At 45.7% G+C, this 26,207-nt stretch overlaps 1 protein-coding gene across 2 annotated transcripts; it reads left to right on the top strand.

Annotated features, from left to right (window-relative positions):
* Positions 1–2,332: 2,332 nt before the first annotated feature.
* Cfap97d2 (CFAP97 domain containing 2) lies at positions 2,333–21,042 on the top strand. Of its 2 annotated transcripts, XM_057752962.1 has the most exons (6): positions 2,333–2,428; positions 11,962–12,042; positions 13,120–13,238; positions 16,003–16,172; positions 20,577–20,640; positions 20,805–21,042. In XM_057752962.1, the coding sequence occupies exons 1-6, from the start codon at positions 2,339–2,341 to the stop codon at positions 20,818–20,820; spliced, it is 540 nt and encodes a 179-aa protein (XP_057608945.1). In that variant the 5' UTR covers positions 2,333–2,338; the 3' UTR covers positions 20,821–21,042. The 2 variants fall into 2 exon arrangements, with proteins under 2 accessions (XP_057608945.1, XP_057608946.1); XM_057752963.1 differs by lacking the exons at positions 16,003–16,172; positions 20,577–20,640; positions 20,805–21,042 and having other exon boundaries at positions 13,120–13,242.
* The last annotated feature ends 5,165 nt before the right edge of the window (positions 21,043–26,207 follow it).

The raw sequence follows: 26,207 nt of genomic DNA, 5'->3' as shown, positions 1-26,207 counted from the left end.
GACCCCTAGCAGGGAGAGTGCAAACAGCTAGGATACAGAACCAAGGCTTTCCCACACCATGGCCTCTGGGGGCTTGGCAAAACAGCCCCACCTGTCAGGTGTGTACTGCTTTTCAGCAAAAGCAAACTTGGTTCAAACTCACTGCCCGACTTGGCCTGGTTCAGATGATGAAGGACGAGGGAATCCTCCCTAACAGATGCCTTTCCCGGATCCTTAGTGGCCTGGACACAGTCTGCTGGTTTTTTTTTTTTTTTTTCTGCATGTGTTCTACGCTATAGATGTTCTGGGATTTCCAGAGCCAGGAAAGCTAGGGATGCTCCAGAGAGGCATCTGTGACCATGACCAGAAACTGGGAGCCAGGATGCTGAAGAAGTCTGCTTTGTGAGATAGTCTGCCCTATGATGACAGAGTACGGGGACATTTTGTATGTCACTTGAATGACCTAAGCTCCGGGATAGAGAGGTGTCCAGGAACAGGGCTGATTATAAACAGCATTGCAGAGAATGTGCTCATCGAATTAGCTTTTAAAAATTAGTCATACAAATGTGGCAAAAAAAAAATCCAGTTTCTCAGTGTGGTGGTGCACATCTTTAATCCCAGCACCTAGAAGGTAGAGGCAGGGGGATCTCTATGAGTTCCAGGCCAGCCAAAACTACCTAGTGAGACCCGGTCTCAAACAAAAATCACTTCCCTCCCATCTGCTCAAGTTAACTTTTCCACAGTGACTCTGAATTGGTTCCGGTCGTACCTTAGACAGGATGGTTTTCCACCTGCTCTGATGGCAGCCACATACCGTTCCCAGTGGACCCAGTGCACAGGCCACACGTCTCCTGCCACATGGCACCCCAGGTTCCCCTGACAGTAAGATAACCATCCAAACTGTATGAGTACATCATGTCTCTCTCTCTCTTCTGGGTCAACTCCTTAAGAATATGCATAGAGAAGGACGGAACATATCCAGGAACGCTGTCTTGAGGAGAGATTGTGTAGTGGGCTGCTGCAAGCAGGACCCTGGTGTTCATGGAGATGTTGCGTAGTGGGCTGCTGTGAGCAGGACCCTGGTGTTTATGGGGCTCAGGCCTTCCAGAGGCCCCGCAAATGGTTATCACTCACCCTCAGAAATCCTCCTGCCACAGAAGTGCTCCTACCTTTCCCGAACTGAAATTTTCATGACAAGGCCCTGTGAGCGCGTAGCCAGTTGTCCTCCAGCATATCAGGAGCAGGTCATACTTTGGATTCACTCACACCTTATATCCTAAGTCTGCCTCAAGCTCAGCTGGTGTTTTATGCAGACTGACAGCCCCTGAATCGTGCGGCTATGTGCCCTTTCTAGCCTTCACTAAACCTGAGTTGAACAGGAATTGGCCTCTACCAGCTCTGTACCCCAGATTCTGGATGTCAAATGTTACAAAGGCCAGAATTCTGAAAGAAAAACAACACCGCCATTCTTTTTGACACTCTTTTGGGTTGCTAGGGAAAACTAGTCCAGGGCAGATAAAAATAACTTAGGGCCTGAAAGATGGCTCAACAGGTAAAGGCACTTGTCGGCAAGCCTGGTTCCTGAGTTTGATCCCCAAGAACCACATGGTGGAAGCACCGAACACCACCATCTATCCTCTGAACTCTACACGAATGCCATAACACATGCATGCTCCTGTTGATATCAATTAATTACGTGCAATAAAAATTAATTTTAAAAAAATTAATAGCTTAAAATGACTAAGATTTTGTATAACTGAGCCTCAAGTCAATAGAAGGAAAAAAAGAGATGAAATTGGACACGTTCATGGTGGTGTGGCCAGGAAGGAAGGAAGGAAGGAAGGAAGGAAGGAAGGAAGGAAGGAAGGAAGGAAGGAAGGAAAGAAAATCTACTTCCTAAGCTGGAGTTATCCAAACAGTTTTAAAAGGCTCAAAGACAGGACCAAAAGTGTTTCTTTCACAAAGAGTAAGAAAGGGAAGAAATGGGGAGAATGACAGATGGCAGCCAGGATGAGTCAGGACACCAGCGTGAGGAGGGCTGGTCCACTCTATTCATTTCTGGTGAAGGGGATGGTCTTTGGCCTTCACATTGTCTTCTGGGGCTGGGAGCTGACTTGCTCTCCTCAAAACGGCAACAGTGAGCTCATCAAGACCCAAGACAACCGCTGGAGTGGAAGGAAAGAGAGTCTATTCTTCCCTTAGTTCTCATCCATTGTTCCAAAGCCTCCACAGGCAGAACCGGGCTCGCCCCAAGCCTGGGCGCCATGGTAACAGTCACGTGACCCCCACAAACAGTTCTACTAGGGCTGTAGGCTCCACCTGCTTCTCTTTGAAGGGAGCCTGGAGTTTGTGATCAGAGATGCAGAGAGTCCCCCAACTGACCACCCCCTGGGCTAATAGGGACCTGCAGAGAGCCTGGGAGAAAACCTACCAGGACCACAGGAAAAAGGTAGGAAGACACGAGCTAGCCTCATGCTGGGCTTTGGGGTGCTGGGCAGAGACCAGGGAAGTAGGACATGAACCAGGAAGATATGGGCTTTGCGGTACTGGGTTTTGGGGTGCCTGACAAAGACCAGAGAAGCAGGTCACAGGTTCAGATGGTCAGAATGGCAGTTTCTTTTTTTATTAAAAAATTGTTTTATGTGTATGAATGCTTGCTTTCATGTATGTCTGTGCGCCCCGTGTGTACCTGATGTCTATGGAGGCCAGAAGAAGGTACCAGATTCCTTGGAATTGAAGTTACAGACAGTTGTGGGTGCCGGTATTCAAACCCAGATTCTCTGGAAGAGCAGCCAGTGTTCTTCACCTGGCTAAGCATCTCTCCGGCCCCAGAATGACGGATCCTATCTGGGTTCTTCATTGTGTCACAGTGTGTTCTTAGAGTACCCAGTTTTCCCCGAAATCACCTTAGGACAAAGAGCTGTGTGTCCGCTCCTGGTCCACATTGCAGGTATCAGAGGAGAATAAAGTCTGCTTGCCCCTGAAAAGGCAAGAGACAAGGATTATTTCTAACCCAGATGAGGATGCAGATGTTGCTTAAGAATGCCATTAAGTGGGGCTGGAGAGATGGCTCAGAGGTTAAGCACACTGACTGCTTTTTGCGGAGGACCCAGGTTCAATTCCCAGCGCCCACATGGTGGCTCACAAACATCTGTAATGGGACTTGATCCCCATTCCCTCCGATGCCCTCTTCTGTCGTGCAGATTACATAAAAACACATGAATAAATAAATCTTTTTTAAAAAATTCCATGAAGGAGCTCTGCCTTCCTAGTGGGCACATCTGCTAATGGCATTCCATCAGTCATGGTGGAAACCCTTGAGGGAGGGTGTCCTTGACTCTGGAAACCAGGAATGGGGTGATCCTCTTCACTATTTTTCAGGAGTTGCCCCAGGTACCACATAGACAGTCAATCCTATTTCCTCTGAACTTTCAGGTGTCACCCTAAGAGGTCAGCTCATTGCAAGGTTCACTTGATGCCCCACCTCACTGGCCCCAGGAGACCCCCATGGAGCACTCCTCCCAGCTCTTTCAAAGGTCTGAGCTAGCTTCCTGACATCTCAAACTTCCTCACTTCCCTTCTACAAGAAGCATATCGTGGTCTTCTGGTTTCTTGTCCATGCCCCCATGCTGCACGCGCAGCTTCATCACACGGCGCCGGCTCCACCTGCTCTGATCACGCCTATTCACTGTGGCATTATCACCCTCTAGTAGCCGCTCAGTGACAATCTCACACTAAGAAGCCAGAATCATTGCCTATTGTTTCTGTGAGTGATCTTGGAGACCAGCCCTGTGGGAATGTTGTTCTTTTTTATCCCAGGGACTGGCCCAAACCCTTTGAGACAGACAGTCACCTGAGCTTATGTGTGGGACCAGACTCTACGCCTGAGCGTAGAGTCATAAAACAAACCTGTTTGGAAATGGTTGCTGCAGCGGAGAAGGCTGAATGAGCAAATGGAACTCAGTGAGGTGGACAGTCGGTTGGGGCCCTGAGATGTTTGGGAGCATTAACTTATGGCACAAATACACAATTTTTGAATAATGTGCCAGAAATACTCCAGAAGCCTATGACTGGGGTTTCTAGAGAACCTGATCTGGCTATGACTACCAGCAGAACCAGTAGACTGGGAATCCACAGGTCTGACTCAAAGGTGAAGGTGCTAACACGTTACAGAACAAACCCTGAGTCTCACTGAGAAGGGAGGAAGCGAAGGCAGAGACAAGAACGAGAAGGGAGAGCACGCATGGTCCAGGGACCAGCCTTGGGCTTCTCTGATGGAAAAGCTAAAGAAAAGGGGTTGGGATGGAGCACATTAGCTGAGAAAATAACCTCGGAATGGAAACCATGGCGACGGAGGGTGTGGAGAGTTCAGAAGCTAAGGAGGTCAGACAGTGGGAGCTAGGAGCTAGTGGGACATACCCATAGGCTTAAGATGAGGGAGGAGAGACTGTCAGAGTTGGGGTGTCTATTGCTGTGATAAGACACTATGACCAAACAACTCGGAGAAGGAAGGGGTTATTTGGCGTATCCTTCCACATCATAGTCCATCATCACAGGAAGTCGGGACAGGAACTTCAGGCTGGAACAGAAGCAAAGACCACAGGGAAGCATCGCTGACTGGCTTGTTCCCATGACTAGCTCAGCCTGCTTTCTTATACACCTCAAGACCACCTGCCCAAGGACGGCACCGCCCACAGTGGGCAGGCCCTCCCACATCAATCATTAATCAAGAAAATGTTTCACAGTCCTGTCTACAGGCAATCCGATGGAGGCATTTCCTCACTGAGGCTCCTCTTCCTGGAGATGTCTATGTTTATGTCAAGGTGACAGCACAGGGACAAAGTGTGACTGTGACCCGGACCAAGGCCCTGTTAGAGGAAGACAGTTATGAGCGGGTGGAAGAAGGGTGAGGGGGCGTGGCCAAGGCCAGAGATCCCTCTCTCACACCCCACGTTCAGCTAGTTTGAATAAAAGCCAATCCATGTTCCATGTGAAGAGTAGGGATCTCAGCTTTTCAGGCAGTTAGAGCTAGATTGAGATTCTCTGAAAACACAGAGAGTTTGATAAAACAGAAAAAGGAGAACGGAGTACTCCAGTCACCTCTGACACCCCAGGGCCACCTCTAGAGTCTCAGTAGTTACTTTAGGAGCTGAGTGCCCATTCCAACCCGCTCCCACTCTTCAGCAAGCGCCGCTATAGCGCACACATCCTTCTGTCTGCTGCTTCTTTTGGAAATGTGCCTTTCTCCTTCCCTGTCTGTCGGGCATCCGCTGCGGATGGAAGGGTCTGCAGATCTGAAGATGCACCGATAAAGCCTGCACTGATCTGTTCTTTATGCTGTAACAGGACACCCCAGACTAGACAACTTACAAACAGCAAGCATTTATTTCTTACAGTTCAAGAGACCACATGTCCAAGATATTCAAGGATCTGGATGACTCAGTGTTTGCAAAGAGTGGCTTCCAAGATGACAGCCTTAATGGGGCAGGTGGATTGCTGATGGTTGTTTTATAAGGGCTTTCATTTCATTCACGAGAAAAGAAACATCATGACTTAATCACTTCCCCCAAAGGCTCTGCTTCTTAATACCACCACGGGGAGGATTAAGCTTCAGCATGAATCATGGGTGAACACAGAGGCAAACCATAGCAACCTTCGAAACTGAAATCAAAAAGAACCAACGCCTAACCAAAAAAAGAAAGAAAGAAAAAATGAAAACAAACCTGAATATCCAAACGCAGTGGTACGCGTGCAGAGGTGTAACGTGCCAGTGAAAACAACAAAGGGAGAAGAAGGGAAGGAGAAGATCTATAAGAAGGAGTAATAAGGGGCAGTGTCCCCCACATCCAGACACCACAGCAGAGATCCGAGGAGCCCAGAAAATGCCCTAAAGCAATCTCAGATACACATAGGCATGCATATTATATTTGAACCTCAGAAAAATAAAAAGTAAGAAACAATCTAAGGTGTTCGATGGATGTCCCAGCAGATAAAGCACATTCTGCTATGATGGCCTGAATTTAATTCTTGGGACCTACATGATGGAAGAAGAGAACCAACCTGTCATGTGTCCTCTGACAAGCTGTGGACTGTGTTCATGCATGCAAACACACACATATGTCATAGAGATTAATTAAATACAGAGAGTCACAGTGGCTTGGACTGTGTAGGTCTTCAGTGATACAGGAGCAGGGGAAGTAATAGGATTTAGTTGTAGTAAGGAAGTGCACTACCCATGATTCATGGGAAAGTTATTTGAATTAATATTAATATTAATCCTCACTGTGATGGTAGTAAGTTGACTGGGATGGTTGCAAATGTATGTCACAAACTCCATTAAAAAATAGTCTTTAAAATGTTTAACTGGTATAGCTGGAGAGTTGTGTCAGTGGTTAAGAGCACTGGCTACTCTTGCAAAAAGAGGACTTGGGTTGGGCTCCCAGCACCCAGGTGGAGGCACACGTCCAATTCTAAAGGATCTGGCGGCCTCTTCTGGCCTCCTCAGGCACCAGATACACATGCAATACACATATATACAGGCAAAATACTTGTACAAATAACATAAAATTAATATTTTTAAAAGATTTTTTTATTTATTATGTATACAGTTTTCTGCCTGCATGTATAGCTGCAGGCCAGAAGAGGGCACAAAGTCTCATTACAGATGGTTGTGAGCCACCATGTGGTCGCTGGGAATTGAACTCAGGACCTCTGAAAAACAGACAGTGCTCTTAACCCCAGAGCCATCTCTCTAGTCCTAAAATTAACATTTTTAAATTTCAAATAAAATGAGAAAAGGCAGAAAACTAGTAGAAAACAAAAAAGGAGCAATGGACAAGGCCAATGGATGGAACATAGCAGCAAATGTTGTAGAGGTGACTCCTACTGGATGGGCACGCACTTTGTATGTCTGTGGTCTAAACGCAGCAAGCAAGTGACAGAGACTGGAAGCTGGGAGAGCCTCCTCAGGTAAAGGTCCTGGTCACCAAGCCCCATGACCTGAGTTTGATTTTCTGGAACTCACATGATACGAGGAAAGAACCAACTTCTGCAAATTGCCCTCTGGCCTCCACACACTTGTGACAGACAGCGTGTACTCGCATGTACACGCGTGTCCACCCCAACACACAATAATGGGTGAATGTGTTTGAAAAAGGCAAATTATCAAAGTGGATCAAAAATATATTTAAATACATATGGGTATGTGTGTGTATGTTAATCATAAGTAGTTCACGTTAGTCTAAAGATACATAGACTACGAATAAATGGAAAAGAATACACCATGTTAACACTCATTAAAAGGAAGCAAAAATAACTGTTTTTAATCTTCTGCAGAGCAGACTTCAAAACAAGAAGTGTTATTAGGGATGAGAAAATCAGTGTATGATATCAACAGGGTCAGCCCTTCCAAAGGACAGTGGTCCTTGACATGTTTGCTGCTTACAGTAGCATCAAGTCCTGGGACAAGGAGAGTTAGAATGGCAAGAAAAATGATGAATTGAGAAGGGAGGACCACAAAAGGACAATAGAAGGCTAATGTGCTCCAATTACATTATGTGAGTATATGAGAACAGCTACAGTTAAACATATGATGATTTTTAAAGGGGAAAGGGAAATGCGTGGTGCTAGTGTCCTAGCGGGAAATTCTAACACCTTCAGTCAGAAATGGATCGCCAGCCAGGAAATCAGTACAGAAATGTTTGAACTCAGCTAACACTATTAGCCCACTGAATTGCTTGGATTGAATAATTTTTCCTATACAAAACCAAAGAAAGGCACAGTTAATGAAAGAAATAATAGATAAACTGAGTTTCATCAAAATTCAAAATGCCTCTTTGCGGTGAAAAACAATGTTGCGAGAGACAAGAAACAAGCCCCAGCCTGGAGAAACGTTTGGAAAGCATATATGTGATAAACAATGTTTTCCAAAATGTACAAAGAACCCCTAAACTCAACAGAAAGAAAATAATCTAATTAAGACTGAATAGGGATTCCCAGATGATATATACAGATGGCAAGTGAGCCTGTGAAAAATGCTCCACCTCATTTCACGTGGAAAAGGCAGAGTAAAACGATGATTAGTAACGCTACACTCCCATCAGAATCCCCGTCCCTAGGGACCTCCACATGGCATCCAACTATTGGAAGCCTCTGCCAGACTGTCCCTTGGGTCCCTAATGATGCTTCTGTATACAGGCATGGGTGATCAAATTGCTTAGCACTGGGGACTAGCTTAACCCTCATTCTCACTCTCCTCAGAGAGGTTGAAGACTGGGACCAAAATTTCTAGACCTCTGACTGTATAATCAGCCCCCTGGTGACGGGCCTCCATTTGAGGCCAGGCAGGAGCCTCATCACCAGCTGGCTCGCTGGCTACCACCAAAAAGATACCTGTAGATTTTGAGCGATCCAGGATTCCAACTCTAGAATGACAGGAAAGGGGATGAGAAGACGAAGCACAGCTCTTCTCACGCCTATGCAGACAGCAGCAGAACATTCTGAAAGATCACAGTAGAAGACCTGGACAAACAAAAAGGGGAAGAACATTTTTGAAAATAAACACTTGATGCACAAATATAGATGTTTCCCTTGAGTTGCTTTGAATGCTCAGGAAAACCCCCTGGGGCCAGACACATTCATCATCAATCTTACCTGGTAGCCATGCATGCATTCTCAGGAAATACTAGAAAGAAAGTATGACCGGAGAAGGCTCACCTATGATAGCAAATGCTAAACCCAACACAAGGTTCTGGATCTAAGCATGTGACAGTGTTCAGTACAGACAGGAGACAGAACAAAGGCCCAAAGTACTCAGCTGCAATTGCTTCTGAAAACCCAAGGATACTAAAAGTGGTCCCTGCAGACTGTCTGCAGACAACAGTAGTCTTCTCGCTGTCCCAGAAGCTTGGCACACACTTGATTGGTGCTTCACATACGTGTGTGTGTGTGTATTGTATATATACACGTATATATAAATATACATCCATATGTATATCTGTGGATCTTACTGCAGTGTCCCCTGGTGGTAGAGCAGAAGACGGAGAATTGTGCCCTTCCATGGGGAGTGAAGAAGGGGCACCCTTTGATACAAGCCTCTTTCACAGGAATTCAGCTTCAGCTCTGAGGCAAGACCTGCCCGCAGGCTGCATCCTTGTTCAGCCAATGAGCCTGAGGGCACGTTAAGACCACAAAGGTCTCTTAGTCTATCTGGGCTGCCTGTAACAACAGAGATTTATTGTTTATAGCTCTGGAGGTTCTAAGTCAAAATGCTGGCAATTGTAGTGCCAGACCAGGGCCGGTTTTATAGATGGTGCCTTCCCGTTGGGTCCCTCACACTAGGATCTCTTAGGCCACTTATCCTGTTTAGGGAGGCCCTGACCCTCATCACCTCCCAAACACTCTACCTCCTAATCTTAGGAGTTAAAATTTCAACATACGAAGCTTGGAGGACACGAGTGTTCAGGCCCCAGCGAAAGTGTATCAAACAAGAAGAAAAACAGTACTGAGCGAGAGAATGCCCTACACAGAGGAGAAACCTGGGTCTGTTCTTGCCTTAGTATGAGCTGCCGTGGGGAATACTAGACTAGACTGTTTTAATAGCAGAGAGTTATTTCTCACCATTCTGTGGGCTGGGAGTCTAAGGACAAAATGCCTGGCAGGGTTCAGTTCTTAGCAAGGGTGGCTCTATGCATTGCAAACAGCTCACTTTCTCTCAGCTCACATGACAGAGAGGACCAGCTCTCCCTTTGTCTTGTGACGGCTCTGACCCCAAGGTTTTGTTCAGATTCACCTTCCTCCAGAGGATCCCATCTCTGCACTTAGTTCCTGGGATTGGAGCTTCAGTCTGGATCCTCAGGGTTTGGTGTCTTTAGTCCACATACTCTATACTAAGAGAAACTAACTCCAAAAGGATTGTAGATTTAAATATAAGTGAAGAGGCCGGGTAGTGGTGGTACACACCTTTAATCCCAGCACAGGGAAGCAGAAGCAGGCGGATCTCTGTGAGTTTGAAGCCAGCCTGGTCTACAGAGCGAGTTCCAGGACAACTAGGGTTGTTACACAGAGAAATCCTGTCTCAAAACAACGAAGTGTGTGTGTGTGTGTGTGTGTGTGTGTGTGTGTGTGTGTGTGTAGAGAATGTGATGACACATGCCTGTAACTCCAGCAGCACTCTGAAGGCTGAGGGGAAGATCAAGATTTCAAGGCTAGCCTAGGCTGTCTCAAAAAACACAACCAGGCATGATGGTGCTCACTTCTAATCCCAGCACTCGGGAGGCAGAGGCAAGCCTGGGCTACATAGTGAGTTTCAGTACAATCAAAGCTACATAGTTAGATCCTGCCTTTAAATAGCAAGTCAAAAGATTAAGTATAAAAATAATTAATATTAACTCCTCAAGTACTAGGAGATGGGAAACTTATTCTATAAAATCAGAGTAGAGAAAATTTACTAACCATAACTCAAAGCCCTTTGGAAAAAAAAAAGAAAGAAAACTGATAAACTTGACTAATAAAAAGATTTATAGCATGGCCACAAAAATAAACAAAACAAAAGCAAGTGTAAGTAGAAAAAATAACTATAATTTACATCAAGAGTTTATATGTAAACAAACTCTAAAACTAAGGAAATGAAAGTAGATACGGAATAAGAGAAAAGTCTTCAGGAGTTCAGACAGCTTTTAGCCTGTGAAAAAGATGGCCAACCACTAATAATAGATACATGCAAATCAAGCTTGCCCTCTAAGGCTGTTTCTCAACTCTGAGGTTGGTGAGGAGCCCAGACGTCATTGGCAATGCTCTGGGGAAAGAGCCTCCACCACGCTCTGCTGGGCTGTGTGTGAAAGGCAGAGCCCCGTGGGGGAACTGAGCAATACCTCATAAAATTGCACACACGTTTATCCTTTACCCTAGCAACTCCAATCCCAGATAGACTGGCAAACGCACAAAGACAAATTGCAAAAGATACTCATTGCAGCTTTTTTTTTTTTTTTTGTAATAGCGAGATTGGAATCAATTCAAATATCCGTCAGTGGGCAGCTGGGTCAATAGGGCTCTTTACCCATAAGGACTGATATACAATTGTATAAAGAGTAAGAAACTTCTCCGCAGGCTACTGTTCAGTTATTTCTGGAATGTGGTGTGTTGTGGTTTGGATATGGTTTAATGTTTCCTAAAGCTTTATGTGCTGAAATGTGAGCCCCATCGTGAGGCCCATACATCTTGAGGGTAGACACTTGATCTCCTAGGATGTTCAGGGGGAAGCCTGCGGGAGTGACTTGGATTAGACAATGCCATTAGGATGGAGCCCCAGAACTGAGTCCTGGTGGCTTAATAAGAACGGAGAGATGGTTGGAGCTTTGTCTCCAAGGTGGAGCTCTAGCCTAGCATGAATTGATCTTCATCTCTATGTGTAGATGATAAGCAGATGTCAGATAAATGTCAGTGGATGAATGGAAGGTCAGAAAACCCTGTGCATGTGCATGTACACACATGGGTGAATGGGGGTGATAGTTGTGTGACTTGGTCTTTTTGTGGGGCCCCTGGCAGTGGGACCAGGAATTATCCCTGGTGCATGAACTGGCTTTTTGGAGCCCATTCCCTACATAGGGATACCTTGCTCAGCCTTAATACATGGGGGAGGGGCTTGGTGCTGCCTCGGCTTGGTGTGCCAGGCTTTGTTGAGTCCCCAAGGGAGGCCTTACCCTCTCTAAGGAGTGGATGGGAGGGTGGGAAGATATGCGGGGAGGGGGAGGAGGGGGAGGAAAGGGAAGGGGAACTGTGATTGGTACGTAAAATGAATAAAAAAAGTTAAAAAAATAAATAAAATAAAAATTCCCATCACCTCTGTAAAAAATTATAATAATAATAATAATAATAATAATAATAATAATAATAATAATAATCTTGAGTACAAGGTCCTAATGGGGATGTCACAGAACCTGCTCAAACTGCCCCAGGTGTCTCACTGCCCACTCTGTGCCGCAGGTTCTGAATGCCCAACCACTAGTGGACACCCACCCACCACAGACTTATAGCCACCTCTACCTGAAGTTCAAGAAACTAAAGGTATGTGCCACCTCCTCTTCTAACCACATTCCCAGCTTACAAGGTGACATCAGTTCAGAGCCTCTGGACTGGGAGTAGACAAGTTCTTTGGCCTTGTCAAAAGCCAGGTGTCACCTAACAGGCCAGCTGAACTGAACCTGCCTGAGGTAGCTGGCTAGTGACTGTACCAGAACCTTCCCTGACATTGCCCTGCAATGGCACAGACACAGACAGATAACTTCAGGGCAATTGGTACAGTTCGGCTCCAGATAATGAATTAGCATCATTGCTTTAAATTTGCTGGCCCCTTCCAGATTTGTGTTCCTTGAAGCATGGGTCATGGGTGGAGAGTGAGCCACACATGATCATGCCTGAAGTGGTGTGCCCCCCCCCCAGGCAAACGGACAGTAATTAACTTTGTCAATCGGTCGAACACAGTTGAAGGGCAGCTGAACACACCAGCAAGTCGGTGTAAAGGCTGAAAGCAGGCCTTAGTGGTCCTGCCGCTCTTCTGACAAGATGGGGAGGAAAGAGAAGAGAATCCCCCAGAAGCTTGGGGTCCAAGGAATATGGCCTATCGAGCAGCAAACAAGAGAGTCCATCTCAAACAAAACAGACCGTGAAGGTGGACAGCCAAGGTTGTCCTCTGATTCCACAGGCAAGCTGAGGCACATGAACACACACATGTTCACACATATACATGCTCGCACACACACACACATGCTCTTGCACACGCACTCATGCACACATGGTGCAGGAGGCTGTGGGCATACTGTTTTCTTCCCTCTGGAATTAAGTATACACTTCTTCTAAGCAGGATAATTCTCTCCTGAGATAATCCCCCAGCTAGCACAGCTACCACACGTCAGTTTAACAGACAACTTGAATGCACACGATACTATAACTCCTTGCTGCGGCAGCCCCAGCCCTGTGTGTTGCAACCCAAGGATGGAGTGGTCTCCCTGCTCTTGTCTCAGGGCCCAGGATTGAGGTGACCCCTGCTATCTGCTGCTGACACTTCAGGGGACCTATGGAGAGTGGCTTTGAAAAATATGTCTGGGGGAACCTTGTGCTGTTGAGGGGTCCCTGTGTCCGCAGGTGGAGGAAGAAAGGCTCTCCATCATCAACAGAGACAACTGGCTGCTTCTGCAGAGGGTGGCCTCTGCCATGAGAGCCAGGGGACAGACTGACGGCGGAAATAACTTTACACACAGAAGGTAATAGAGGGGCCCTTGTCTTAGCCAGCACCAGGCTAGACCTGGGTTCAAGGGTAGGGGACAGGCTCATGGTGATATAGAGGCAAGGTGTTCTTTCCAGTCATAAGAGCCAAATTCAAAGTGCCCATAGGCTCCCTGACTCAAGACCTTCCTTGAGGCTCTGAAGTATATCAAGGCACAAGAATTGGCCCCGGGACAGCTGCCCAGCCACATGCCTGCTGTGTTCCAGGAACTGCCCATAGAACCTTCCCAACCTCCATCCTCACTATGACCAGGCAAAGCAGAGGCTTCAGGCTTCTCATTTCATAGTGGGGAAACTGAGGTACAGTGAAGCTGCACAACTTGGCCAAAATCGCCATCACTGTAGAGGGTGCAGAGTGTGTCCAAGTCGCAGAGCACCCGACAGCCTTGCAAAGTGTTAGATCCTTGTCTGGCAGAGCGCAGAGGGCTCAGCCCTGATGCCCTGGTTAGAGCATGGCTGTCCCCTTTACGCCAGCACTGTCCTCTGAACCTGTGCTTTCTTCCAGCTTAGAATTCTGCTTCCCAAGAGGATGAAGGGCAGCAGGCCTCCATGTTCCGGGAAACCAACCTATGAATACTCACATGAGTCCTTTATCCTCCCTTCTGCAAAAGGAGCGGTGCTCCATCCTTGGTAGCCATATACCCTGGGAGACCTCTCTAGCCTTCCCGCTTTGAGTAGAGTCTTGCTGGTGACCATAGAGGGTCACAGCGATGCAGGCTTTCCTGCAGATGCTCCTGAACTCTTTAACCCTTTAAAGCTGTTTCCAGATTCATAACAGACTAAGCTACAGACCAGCACCCAAGCCGCCAACTTAGGCAAGAGATAGAGGTGCTGTCAATGGGATCCTGTCTGTTTCACAGGCATGGAAAATGGCGTAATTTAGAAAGCATAAATACAGCTGCCAGTTAAGAAACAGTCAAGACTTTGAGAGAAACTATTCAGCCAATAACTAGAGATTTACTCCTGACTTAATTTTTCTGTCTTCACTGAGATACATATGGTACTTGGTAAACAATATCTTACAGTGAAGGCATACAATTTGATGGGTTTGATATGGCACACACTGAAACCCATCTCTTTTTTATTTGTTTGTTTTCGAGACGAATTTCTCTGTGTAACCTTGGTTGTCTGGAACTCACTTTGTAGATAAGGCTAGCCTTGCACTCACAGAGATTCACCAGCCTCTGCCTCCCAAATGCTGGGATTAAAGGCATGCGCTTGAAACCCATCTCTTTAGTGAAGATGGTGCATGCCACCCTTGCCCCCAACTCTTCTAGTGCCAATCAATGACAGCCAGGCTCCGAAGGTTACAAGGAATGTGGTTGGCTCTGTTACTGTATGCATGTTCTACAGAATGGCATTGATTTATTTTGCTATTGTTATTTGGTTTTAGAAGACAGGGTCTCTATATAGCCCTGGCTCTGCTTCCTGAGTGCTAGGATTAAAAGTGTGTGCCACCATACCTGGCTAGATTAACACTGTTGAAGACATTGTTGGGTCATCCTTGGGCTGCTGAGCGGCACCCTCTCCTGTAGGCCTTACTCTGTTCATTCACCTATTGAGGAACATTTTAGTTTGTTTTTGGTTGCTACCAACAAGGTTACAAAGATCATTTACGTTAAAAAAAATTTATACCTGTGTCTTCAGAGACCAACAACTCAGTAGAAAACAGAGCATTCAATTAAGCCATCAGAGAGGGATCCCCTGAAGGAAAAGGAGAAACTCCTTGAACACATACCCAGCGAAATTGGTGACAAGTATTCAACAGACAAACAACCAAAGTCAACCATTTAAAGCAGTGCTTCTCAATCTGTGGGTCTCGACCCTTTGGAGTTGAAGAACCCTTTCACACAGGTCACGTGTCAGATATCCTGCATATCAGGCATTTACATTGTGATTCCTAACAGTAGCAAAACTGCAGTTGTGAAATAGCAACAAAATAATTTTATGGTTGGGGTCACCACAACACGAGAAACTGTATTAAAGGATCACAGCATGAGGAAGGTTGAGAGCACTGGCTTAAAGGTATTACACATGAAAAAGCATTTCGTCAAGAATATCTATTACAACAAGGGAGAAAGCTATGGCATTTGAACTGTGCTCCCCCTCCCTCAAGCTGGTTCAACTTTGGATGCTGTGTTGGAGCCAAGGCTAGTTCTACCCCACAATGATCTCTCTAAAATATGCACCTGTACCTGGTTTGAAGCATTTAACACTTTCAAAACAGGCTAGACGACTCCTGCATCTGTCTGCCGGGCTTCTCCACATGGCCTTCTTCCCCTTCTTGCTGTCAACCTTCTTTTTTTTTTTTGTTTGGATTTTTAGAGACAGGGTTTCTCTGTAGTTTTTGGTGCCTGTCCTGAAACTAGCTCTTGTAGACCAGGCTGGCCTCGAACTCACAAAGATCCTCCTACCTCTGCCTCCCGAGTGCTGGGATTAAAGGCATGTGCCACCACCGCCCAGGCTCTGTTCAGCCTTGCCCCCTGGCTGCCACCACTCACGCTTAGGGGCATGACGTCATTACCCACTCGGTGCCCACTCCTCCACTGGGCAGAAAGCATCCTGGCACGTGGATGGTGAGGGATGGTTTGTGCGTGTTTCTCAATGGGAAGCAAACGAGAGCCCTAACGTTACCCAGAGCCCACCAAGCCTGGTGATACTTGATCCTTTTGTGAATGCAGAGTGAACTTTCCGTACCATAACTCTGGGTTGATGAAAGAATGTGTGTATTCCTTTCTGGAGTCTAAACAGGAAGACAAGAGAACAGGCGCCTATGGAAGCGCGGAAACGAAACAAACTCATCCTGGAAAGACTTGGAAGCTCAGAGCCCTGGTTTGGAGCACAGAGACGGTGGGAGGACAGGGACGCCGTGGCCAGACGCACCCACAAATGCAGACGCACCTGGAGAAAAGGTACCTGCGGTTCTTGTTGTAAATATACAGCCATCTCATTCTTGACTTCTGCAGGTTCATTGCACACACATCCACTAAGCCTTCGCTGTCCGGTGCCTCCCACACACTTGTCGGTGGGTAGTTGTCTCTCAAATCGCAAAAGGCATAGTGAAGCCTGGGCAGTTCTCCCCCAGGGAATTCACCCATCTTTCTTCCCAAATTTACAAGGAGATAAAATGAGTTCAGCTGAGTAGTTACAGGTTCAGGAGCCAGGGACAGTTTGGTAAGAATATAACCTGAATAGATAGTATGCTTCAAAACTCATTATATGACTATCTGAATTACCTGTTTTGTGCAGAATCCAGGAAAAAAAAAACTACAACTTGGAAGAATTTGCTAGAAAACTTATACTCTAAACCCTTCCTCTTCATCTAACTCAAATCACTGGCAAGTTCTTAATTCTGAATGAAGAACAATTTAATTCTGTCATCATTATTCTTACAAATGCCTCAATGAACCAAGGTAGTAATTGGGGGTTTTAAATCTTCGCTCACTGTCCTTACCCATGATGCTGTTTTCAAAACCAAGTCTATTCTCAGGAAATGTGCAGATACCAAATTAATAATAAGTATGCCAGGACATAGAACCTGCCCTGGTCAAATCCCAGGCCAGAGAGTCCATCCCACAGACCCCTTCCCTGTGACACCTGGTCTTCTAGTCCCCACTGTCCCCATAGGCACTGAACGTGGCTCATATTATTTCCAGTTATGTGATCTTCCTATTATTTGCCTGGACATTTCTTCTAAGTTTCTGATACTGTGACCGTGTTCTCCCATATTTTTTCTTAAGTTGTTAATAAAAATGGAATTTTTATACATTGTGTAAATTTGTTATCAAAGGATTTTAATTTTTTTTAAGACAGAATTTCACTGTGTAGTACAGGCTGGTCTTGAACTCAAATCCATCTGCTTCAGCCTCCTAATTACTAAGACTGTAGGCATACATACCCTGCCTGACTTCAAAGTTCATTTTTTCCCAAACACATTGGCAGTTTAAATAAATAAATAAATAAATAAATAAATAAATAAAAACAAACAGTGCTGGGTGTGGTGGTGCACACCTATAATCCCAGCAGTCGGGAAGCAGAGGCAGGCAGATCTCTGTGAGTCTGAGGCCAGCCTGGTCTACAGACTACAGAGTGAGTTCCAGGACTGCCGGGGTTGTCACACAGAAAAACCCTGTCTAGAAAACCATAAATAAATAAATAAATAAATAAATAAATAAATAAATAAATAAATGAATAAAAATTTAAAGACCCACTTAAAAATTAGTATTTCCTCCTCTGATAACCTTTATTTAAGTCTTATTGTTAACATTTCTGTGTTGGTTTTAAGGTAGCCTTTAAAGACAAAGATGAATTTTGCCTTTTTAGCTGAGAACAGAAATTTTACTAAATACTATGTTTGCTCTCATTTCTGGTTCTTCTTGTTTTCCTGGGAGAAGACCCTCCCCAGGCAGGGTTAAGAAAACCCACCAATGGTGACCCCCTCCCCAGGGAAGGACAATACCACTCCCACAGGCTATTTAAACTGCCCCCCCTCCCCGAGAATAAACACGTGGTCTCTCGGTTTTGAGAGGTCTCCCCTTTCCTTTCTTTCCCTCTTCATGCTTTCTGGGGGCCACCCGGGAGCATTGCATTAAACATGGGCATCTTTAAATTTGGTTTAATTTGGTCTGATTGGAATTATCTGCGACGGCTGAGAGGCTCGTCTTAAGAAATACCTAATACTTCTATTTGTTTATGCTTTGTTTTTCTCCCGTCCTTTTCATACTTTTCATAGCGTTGGTTTGTGGAGGGGAGGGGGGCTTTTTTGTTTTCCACGAAAACGTTTAGAAAATGCGCAGAGGTATTGCTCCTTTCAACCAGTCCTTTGTTTGCTTGGACCTGCTCACTCTCCCTGCTCTGTGTAAAAGGAAGCCATAGAGCTGACAAGAAAAAGAGACCCTAAGGGAGACACAAAAGGGAAGGCTCTTTGGCTTGGAAGCTGTCCTGCAGCTACCGCCCACAATCTACACTCCACTCCACATAGGATGTTGTCAGTCTTCTGGGGCTCCTGGGGCCCCCTCTTAAGGGCAACCACCACCTCCTCTCCAACACTCAGCTCTGGGCCTATGGGGCCTTCGTCAGTGGCTCTGGACTTTTCCTCTTCGTCAAAGACAGGAAACAGCTGCTGCTGCCTTAGCCTGTGGTGGGGAGGCAGCTTCCTGCCAGGGCGGGAGCCTTTCGGTCCATTGCATGCATTTCCAGGACCTACACTCTGCATCCACGGGAGAAAGTGCGGGACCTAGGGCTCCAGGGTGGCAGATACCTCAGCCCTAGCCTCTCCCCAGTTTTGGGGTGTCTGGCTCTTAGGTGATTTCACTGTTTTTTCTTTATTTTGGTTTTGATTTTGTTTTGTTTGAGTCAGGGTCTTACCCTGTAGTTCTGGCTGGCTTGGAACTTTGTAGACCAGATTAGCTTTGAATTCACAGAGATCTGCCTGCCTCTGTTTTTCAAGTGCTGGGATTAAAGGTATGTGCCACCTCATCTGATAGGTGCCCCAACCTTTATAGAAGTAAAAATAAAATAATATATAAGTACAATTATGTTATCTGAAAATGGCTGGTATAAAAAAAGGAAAGGGATTCATTTTATAGGATTAGAAGCCCAGAATGCACGCTGTTGGCTGGCCAGCTTGCTCTGGAACTTCCATTGGCCCACTACAAACTGGATCTATCATGAGCCTCCCTCAGGCAAGCTGGAGAAGACCATCCTCTCCCAGCCACTGCTGCAGCTTCTCCCTCAGAGCTGCTTCCTTCCTAACTCCGATGTGAGCAAGCACTGTGCTGTCAGGAGGAAGATTTCTATAAGATGATCCAGTAAATACTGTTGGCCATTCCAGTGCTTACTGGAGCCTAGGTTAGTGGAAGCACATGGCCTCTACAGTCCACACACAGACACACACACACACACCACACCACACACAATTACAATGAGAAAACTAAACAAATGAACTCCACCTGAGTGGTGGAGCTATCGACATCGACATGCTCCAAGTTCTTCCAGACAGTTCCACGGTTTCAGACAAATGCTCAGTTCCCAGAACACACAGTAAAGACAGATGGGCCTCACTCAGTTCCTGCACCCATGTCAGGATTCAGTGAGCAGCATTTGCAAAGGGGTTATAAGGTTCCTGACCCTAGAAATGACACATTTTAGCTTGTCCTTCTTTACCACACGCTTCTATCATATGAGTCAAAACGGGGGTGCAAGTGACACCTAGAAGCCAACAGTCAGTTTTACAGACGTGGTGTGAGAAAAGACTCTACAGCAAAATCGAAGTTGCAGAAATTATTGTCCGACTGCACATACATCCGAGGAAGATACCCAGTGCCCAATAAGTGCATGAAAAGGTACCCAGTGTTGCTGGAGAAGTAGAAGTCAGTACCACAGTGAGATACCCTTCACATTGGCTACGCTGGCAGACGACAGCATTGTGTAGAGAGACTGGGAGCCAGAGAGGTGACGATGCACTTGCTCTGCAAACACTTTGCTGGTTCCTCTAAAAATCAGCAATTCTACACCCAAGGAGAGAAGAGAATCAGAAGCACAAGTCCACATTAAACCACACACACCTGTGTCTGGAGCAGCATTCTCAACAATAGCCAAATGTCCATACAGTGACGAGTGAGCAAACCAAATGAGATAAATCCGCACAGTGGGATATTTTTCTTCCATAAAGAAACCTGAGGTCGTGCATGCTACACAATGGATGGAGCTTAAAGATGCTGGAGAAAGAGCCAGATGCAGAGTGGCGCGTGTATGAAATGCCCGGACAGGCAAATCCTAAGGGCATAAAGACTAGCGGCCATTGGGAGCGGGAAGGGAAAACTGGGGAAAATCATTACAGAATATAGTTTGGGGAGAGTTGGTGATTAAAACATTCCCAATTACACCGTAATTATAGCTGTACATGTATGAATACCTCCAAACCTCTAAAGTATTCTCTTTAAAAGGTGGCTTTTAGATATAGAATTACTGGATTTCAGTCAAGTCATTATGAAAAAGAAGATATGAGGCAGCGTGGTGGCACACACTGGGAGGTAGAGGGCCATAGGTTAACTTCAACTCCATAGGAAGTTCAAGGGCAGCCTGGGCTATGTGAGACCTTGTTGCAACAAGCAAACAAAAAGCCAGATACAACAACAAAAGAGTATCTAGTACATTCTAAATAAGAGATTGTTAATTAAATGTTCCACCCTCCATGCATTCTAGAGAATTGGCATGTTTTTCTGTTCTTGCCTAAGGAAGATGACTGCTATAGTATTATTATTATTATTATTATTATTATTATTATTATTATTATTATTATTTTGGTTCCAAAGGAGCTGAAACTGACGCTCAGCAAGGACATGGTCTCATCTGGATGCCCAACCTGAAATGGAAAGGGTAAGGATTCAGAGCCCAAACACCTAAAGAAGCCCAGCAGCCAGAAACACTGAGGGGGTCTTCCTGGGCTTTCCCTGGGAGGGGTGGGGACAGTTGTGCATGTGTGCGGGTCTTGGAGTGGTGGCCTAGCATCTGAGGTCATGCTGGCTTCCGTGTGCCTCCAGGGACAGCCGTGAGTGAGGGCCGTGACATAGCACCCTGGAGCTTTGTGGTCACAGCCTTCACTAGATGACACAGCACAGCTATTTATTGTGTTTCTTGGACTGATAACCAAAAACAAACCATGCAGAGTAACACCGGAAGTGACTGGATATTGAATTAGACTTTCTTTTCTAGCTATTAATACTTTTGCTCAGTTACCATGAGTTCAAGTAGTTGTAATTCCCCTAAAAACTTTGTGACTGTAACTTTACCAAATACATAAATAAATCAAACTGAGAACTTTAACCCAGATCCAGAATACATGACCCAAGAAGTCTTGCAGAAAAATTAAGAAGTCTCTAAGAATCCCCAACCTGTGTATTTTCCATGTTTTAAGGTAAGATGACATTTAAACTATCCTATAACAAGTAACTTAAAAACCGATGCACACTTTTCCTCTTCATCCACCAAAGGCCTGTGGGGTGGGGCCTAGGAAGTAAGGAGGAAGCATGCTTTATGTAAGCTGGGAGCAGCCCTTTCTGCAGAGACGTTTTCACTATCTAATTATTCTGTGTGTGTACATGAGTGTGTATGTGCACACATGTGCATGTGCTTGTGTATGTAATTAAGCTCATTTCTTTTTCTTTATGCTCAAACCCTTTAATGTATACTTAAAGGTCAGTAGCAAGTGTAATGCTGGCTCCCCAGACTACAAAGAACCTTCATTACAGAACCTAAGGGTCTTCAGTACATCGCACAAGCATGGTCCTTAAATCATGGAACTTGGAGTCAGGCAAGATGTGGGCTTTAGCTCTTTTGCTGTGTCACTGGACATTGTAAAACTTCTCATCTAAGCAGCGAGTGCAGCTGGAGTCTGCCTCAGGCAACATACACGTGCCTTGTAGACACTGAAGCAATGACCCAAGCACCTTCTTAACCGTCCACTTCTCTGTCAGATATGACAGAAAGGTGACCTCTTAGTAGCATATGTGTCCTCAGTTCATAAGTGTCATCTTTGCACCTGCTCTCTAAAGGTGGCCCCTATCGGTGCCTCTGCATCCTGGGGAACATAAGGTTCCCAGGAGCACTTGGTGGCATTGTTTGCTGTCAGTGTAGTCTGTCACCAAGCCAGAAGAGTTACCATTTGATCCCATGAAAATTATCTCTCTTCTCCTCCTCCCATCCCAGATATCCGGATAGAGACTGCCCAATCATTCCACAGAGCCAAGGCTTAGGCCACAACTTCACCCTACAGGAGGACTTCTGCTCTTTGCCCCTCTGGCCCTTTTTATATGACCAATACTTTTATTATTTTTCCTCGCCCACCACTTTGATTGCTAGTTGATCAGTCAAGATTGCCTAGAAAAATTATACAAGGCTGACCTCTATCTACAGCAGGACGAGATCACAGTAAAAATAGTTTTCTCCCTTTAGGCTATGAGAGACACCTAGCCCCTCTGGCTGCCAATCAGGGTCCTAAATGTGAGGAAACACTCAGGAAGTTCGGTTGGCTCGGTTGAGTGAAGAACCCATGCCTCCCCGTGTCCTGGCTGTGTGCCTCATTCCCCTAACAGACAGGCTGTCACACCCAGAGGTTGGACTTGCTCAGAAGAGAAGTAGACACCTATGCGCTGAAGTCCTGCCATGCAGAGAGGACACTGCGAAACAATGAAGCCTGGAAGGTATATGACACAGCCGGGCAGAGCCTAAGGCTCAAGATGGCAGGCACATGTGTCCTGCCTCACATAGGCTCAGCAGCTCAGGAGGCCTCCTTCTGCCATGTGACGCCATCTTTTGGTTTCTAGGGAGCAAGACCCTCCTCATAACAGTTTGTTTTCTTGACGTTAACCGTGATATCTAAAAAAAAAAAACCATGGTAGACCCATGAAAAACACTTCTGTAAGGGCCAAGTTAGTTCTCAGGTAGCCTGAGAGTAGGAGACCACAGCTAACACTGTCTCTTAGAAGATGGCCGGAAAGGAAGAGCTAGCAGCACTTTGGCAAGACCATAGGGAATACACCATTAAAGTTTGTCTTGATCTTCAGATCTGTGATCTGGGTTTCAGAACAACCTTTGCTTGTCTGTAGGCTGACCAAGTTCCTGTCTGAGGACAAAAATGAGGGTTGTAAACCAGCAGCAATATGCAACCAAGATCTGAGAGCCTCAGAGACCTTCACCGCATCACAGGCCGATACCATTGTTCCTGGCTGTCCGTCAGAACTTGATGGTAACACCCTGTTGCTAAGAAGCCATGATGACGTAGAAATCTAGTTATAACTGACTTGGAAGCTTCCTCCCTGCTGGTTAGCCTTCATGGAACTAGGAGGTGCCAGACAGGCTGCTGGGGGAGAAAAGCCATCAAGAATCTTACCCAGATGTGAAGCTTGTGAGCGACAGGAAGGATCTGCTGGGCAAGAGCAGCATGGCTGTGATAAGGGCAACCAACTGCCTTCTGATTGGATGGAGTATGCTTCACAGGACAGAACTTGTTCCAGATACTATAACGCTTGTCAAGAGCCTGCGGTCAGGGAGGTCATGGGCCCTAGTAGGGAAACCCTACTGTTTTTTTGTTAAATGGCCGTGTTATCAAACTGCCTCCTAAATATGTTTATATCTACAGATTAGCGCTACACTCGCCCTTAACCAAAGAAGTTTCTTTTTTTTTTTTTTTTTTTTTTTTTTTTTTTTTTTTGCTTTTTTTCGAGACAGGGTTTCTCTGTGGTTTTGGAGCCTGTCCTGGAACTAGCTCTTGTAGACCAGGCTGGTCTCGAACTCACAGAGATCCGCCTGCCTCTGCCTCCCAAGTGCTGGGATTAAAGGTGTGCGCCACCACCGCCTGGCCCAAAGAAGTTTCTTAACTGCCGTGGGCAGCAATTGAAACAGAGAATCCTAACTGGCCAGAGGGTAGAAAGTGAACCAAGGTGGAGGACTTATCCCTAGATAGAACATGTCTATCAATTCCTGCTGGGTTCAGGGAGCATCACAGAAGGGACAAAAATAACGGAAGAGCCAAAGGATAAGGAGATGTGTGGCAGTAGACAGTTTTAGCTATGACATACCTGTACTCATGGACTCGCTGTAGCCGTGTTTATCTACACAAGACTTGCAGGATTTGGGGCCAAGCAGCATTATTCATGGATAGGAAAGGCCCTATGAGGCCTCAGCCTTCCCTTGAGGACTATTGGAAATTCATTGCCACTGGGAGTCTTGTTTTCTTGAGCTGGTAGCTCCAGTGAGTAACTTCCCATGTGTGCTCATGCCGGTAACTCTAATTCAACCAAGTGGCTCACACACAAAGGAAAGGTATGAAAGGGAGCTGGAGAGATGGCTCCGTAGTTAAGAGCACAGTCTGCTCTTCCGGAGGACCCAGGTCGTATTCCCAGCCCCCACATGGGATCCCACAGCCCTCTATGTCTCCAGTTCCAGGGAATCAACACCCTCTTCCGGCTTTCATGGGCACTCCATACATGTAGATCAAGATGTACATGCAGCAAAACACTCATATACATAAAAAAAACAAAATAAATCTTCAAAAAAAGGTGAAAGTAGACAGACTTGTTAGGAAAGAGGGCTTCAGTAGGAAAGAAAGAGGAAAGAGAGGATAAAGGGGAGCAATAAAACCCCTCTAATGTGCTATACACTTGTATGAGATTGTCAAATAAAAATAAGAATAAAAAGTGTTTCAAGCCGGGCGGTGGTGGCACACGCCTTTAATCCCAGCACTTGGGAGGCAGAGGCAGGTGGATCTCTGTGAGTTCGAGACCAGCCTGGTCTACAGAGCTAGTTCCAGGACAGGCTCCAAAGCCACAGAGAAACCCTGTCTCGAAAAACCAAAAAAAAAAAAAAAAAAAAAAAAAAAAAGTGTTTCAAAGTTTTAAAGACTATTTCCAATCACTGAACGTGTCATTTGCTGAGTCAGTCGCCCTCGACAGCATGAGATATGGGCTACTGTGAGATTCTTCAAACTATGAAATTTAGCTTGAGATAACCTTAGATTTCCCATGGATCTTCACAGGATCGTGTTCAGGAAGCAACACGGTAAGATCATCACCTCATCTTTATGCAAAACCCATTTTCATATCAGGGCTTAAACCCGATACAATGTAGTGAGATGCAGAGCAAAGCCTTGTCTCCACAGGTCCTCATTTGCTTTGTGTTTTCATGGAAGCTTGTATTCTTGGCACAACACACGCTTTCTGTGTAGTCAGGAACAGAACTCCTCTGTCACACGGGTTGCCTACAGTCCTGGCAACAGTCATTGATGGATAACTCTCTCCAGGACCCTGCGGCCTTTGACTGTACTGATTCCGTCTTTGCTCAGAGGTCTGGTTGCCTCATTTTTAGCAGAGTGGACTGTCCTGTCCACTCTGCCCTCTGTACTGTCAGCCTACAGTCCTCAGGGAAGAGGCCTCAGTCCAGTACAGACACTATCCACAGCATGCCAGGAAGAGAGCGCATATGCCAAACCTCATTCAGGACACTCGGGACGGCCCTTCAAACATGCAGTGTGTCTCTAGTCTCACCTGTCTCTTTCTGTGCCTGCTGCTCCTCTCTCTCTTTTCCAGGAGACAAAAACTCCCTCCTGCTACTCTGGGAAGTTCTGTTTCTGCCCCCAGTTCACACCTCAAACTTAACAAAACCAAAGGCTGGTGCTAAACTGGTCCCTCACCCTGGTTAGCAGTTCAACCCCTGTGTTTCCTTAACAGGACACCCTGTGGGTCCTCCACCACACTGGAGGGGCTAAGAAAGTATCTGCTAACAAAATATAACAAATATTTGAGATGACAATAACTGGGACTGGGTGAGTGTCCATTGCTAATAAATCAGTTTTTATCCATACTATCACAACTCAGTCACTACGTGTATATCAAATTTGCCAGGCTTTGGAGCTGGAGAGATGGCTCAGAGGTTAAGAGCACTGATTGATTGTTCTTCCAGAGATTCTGAGTTCAATTCCCAGCAACCACATGATGGCTCACAACCATCTGTAATAAGATCTGGTGCCCTCTTCTGGCCTGCAGGGATACATGCAAGTATAAAGCTGTATACATAATTAATAAATAAATCAGGCTTTCACTCCTGAATACATGCAATGTACATATATACATGTGTTTATGGCATGTATTGGTGTATTGGGTGTGTTAGTATGTGTGATTTATGTGGCTTGTGTGGTATATGTCATGCATGTGTTCTAGGGGGCACTTATATGTTGTGTGCATTGTACAAGTGTGATATATGTACCGTGTAGTATGTGTAGTGTGGTGTGTGCAATACAGAAGTATGTGGTGTATGTGTCAATGTGACTGGTGTGTATCTGGTGTGATATGTATGCTTAGTGAGTGTGTGCTGTGGGAACATGTATGAGTATGTAGTGTGGGAATATGCTGTGTGTCAGTACATGTTATGTGTCTGTAGTTTGGTGTGGC

This window comes from Chionomys nivalis, chromosome 20 (assembly GCF_950005125.1).
Source record: "Chionomys nivalis chromosome 20, mChiNiv1.1, whole genome shotgun sequence".
Lineage (NCBI taxonomy): Eukaryota > Metazoa > Chordata > Mammalia > Rodentia > Cricetidae > Chionomys > Chionomys nivalis.
The sequence above is the reverse complement of the archived record's forward strand: the minus strand, read 5'-3'. Positions and strand labels throughout refer to the sequence as shown.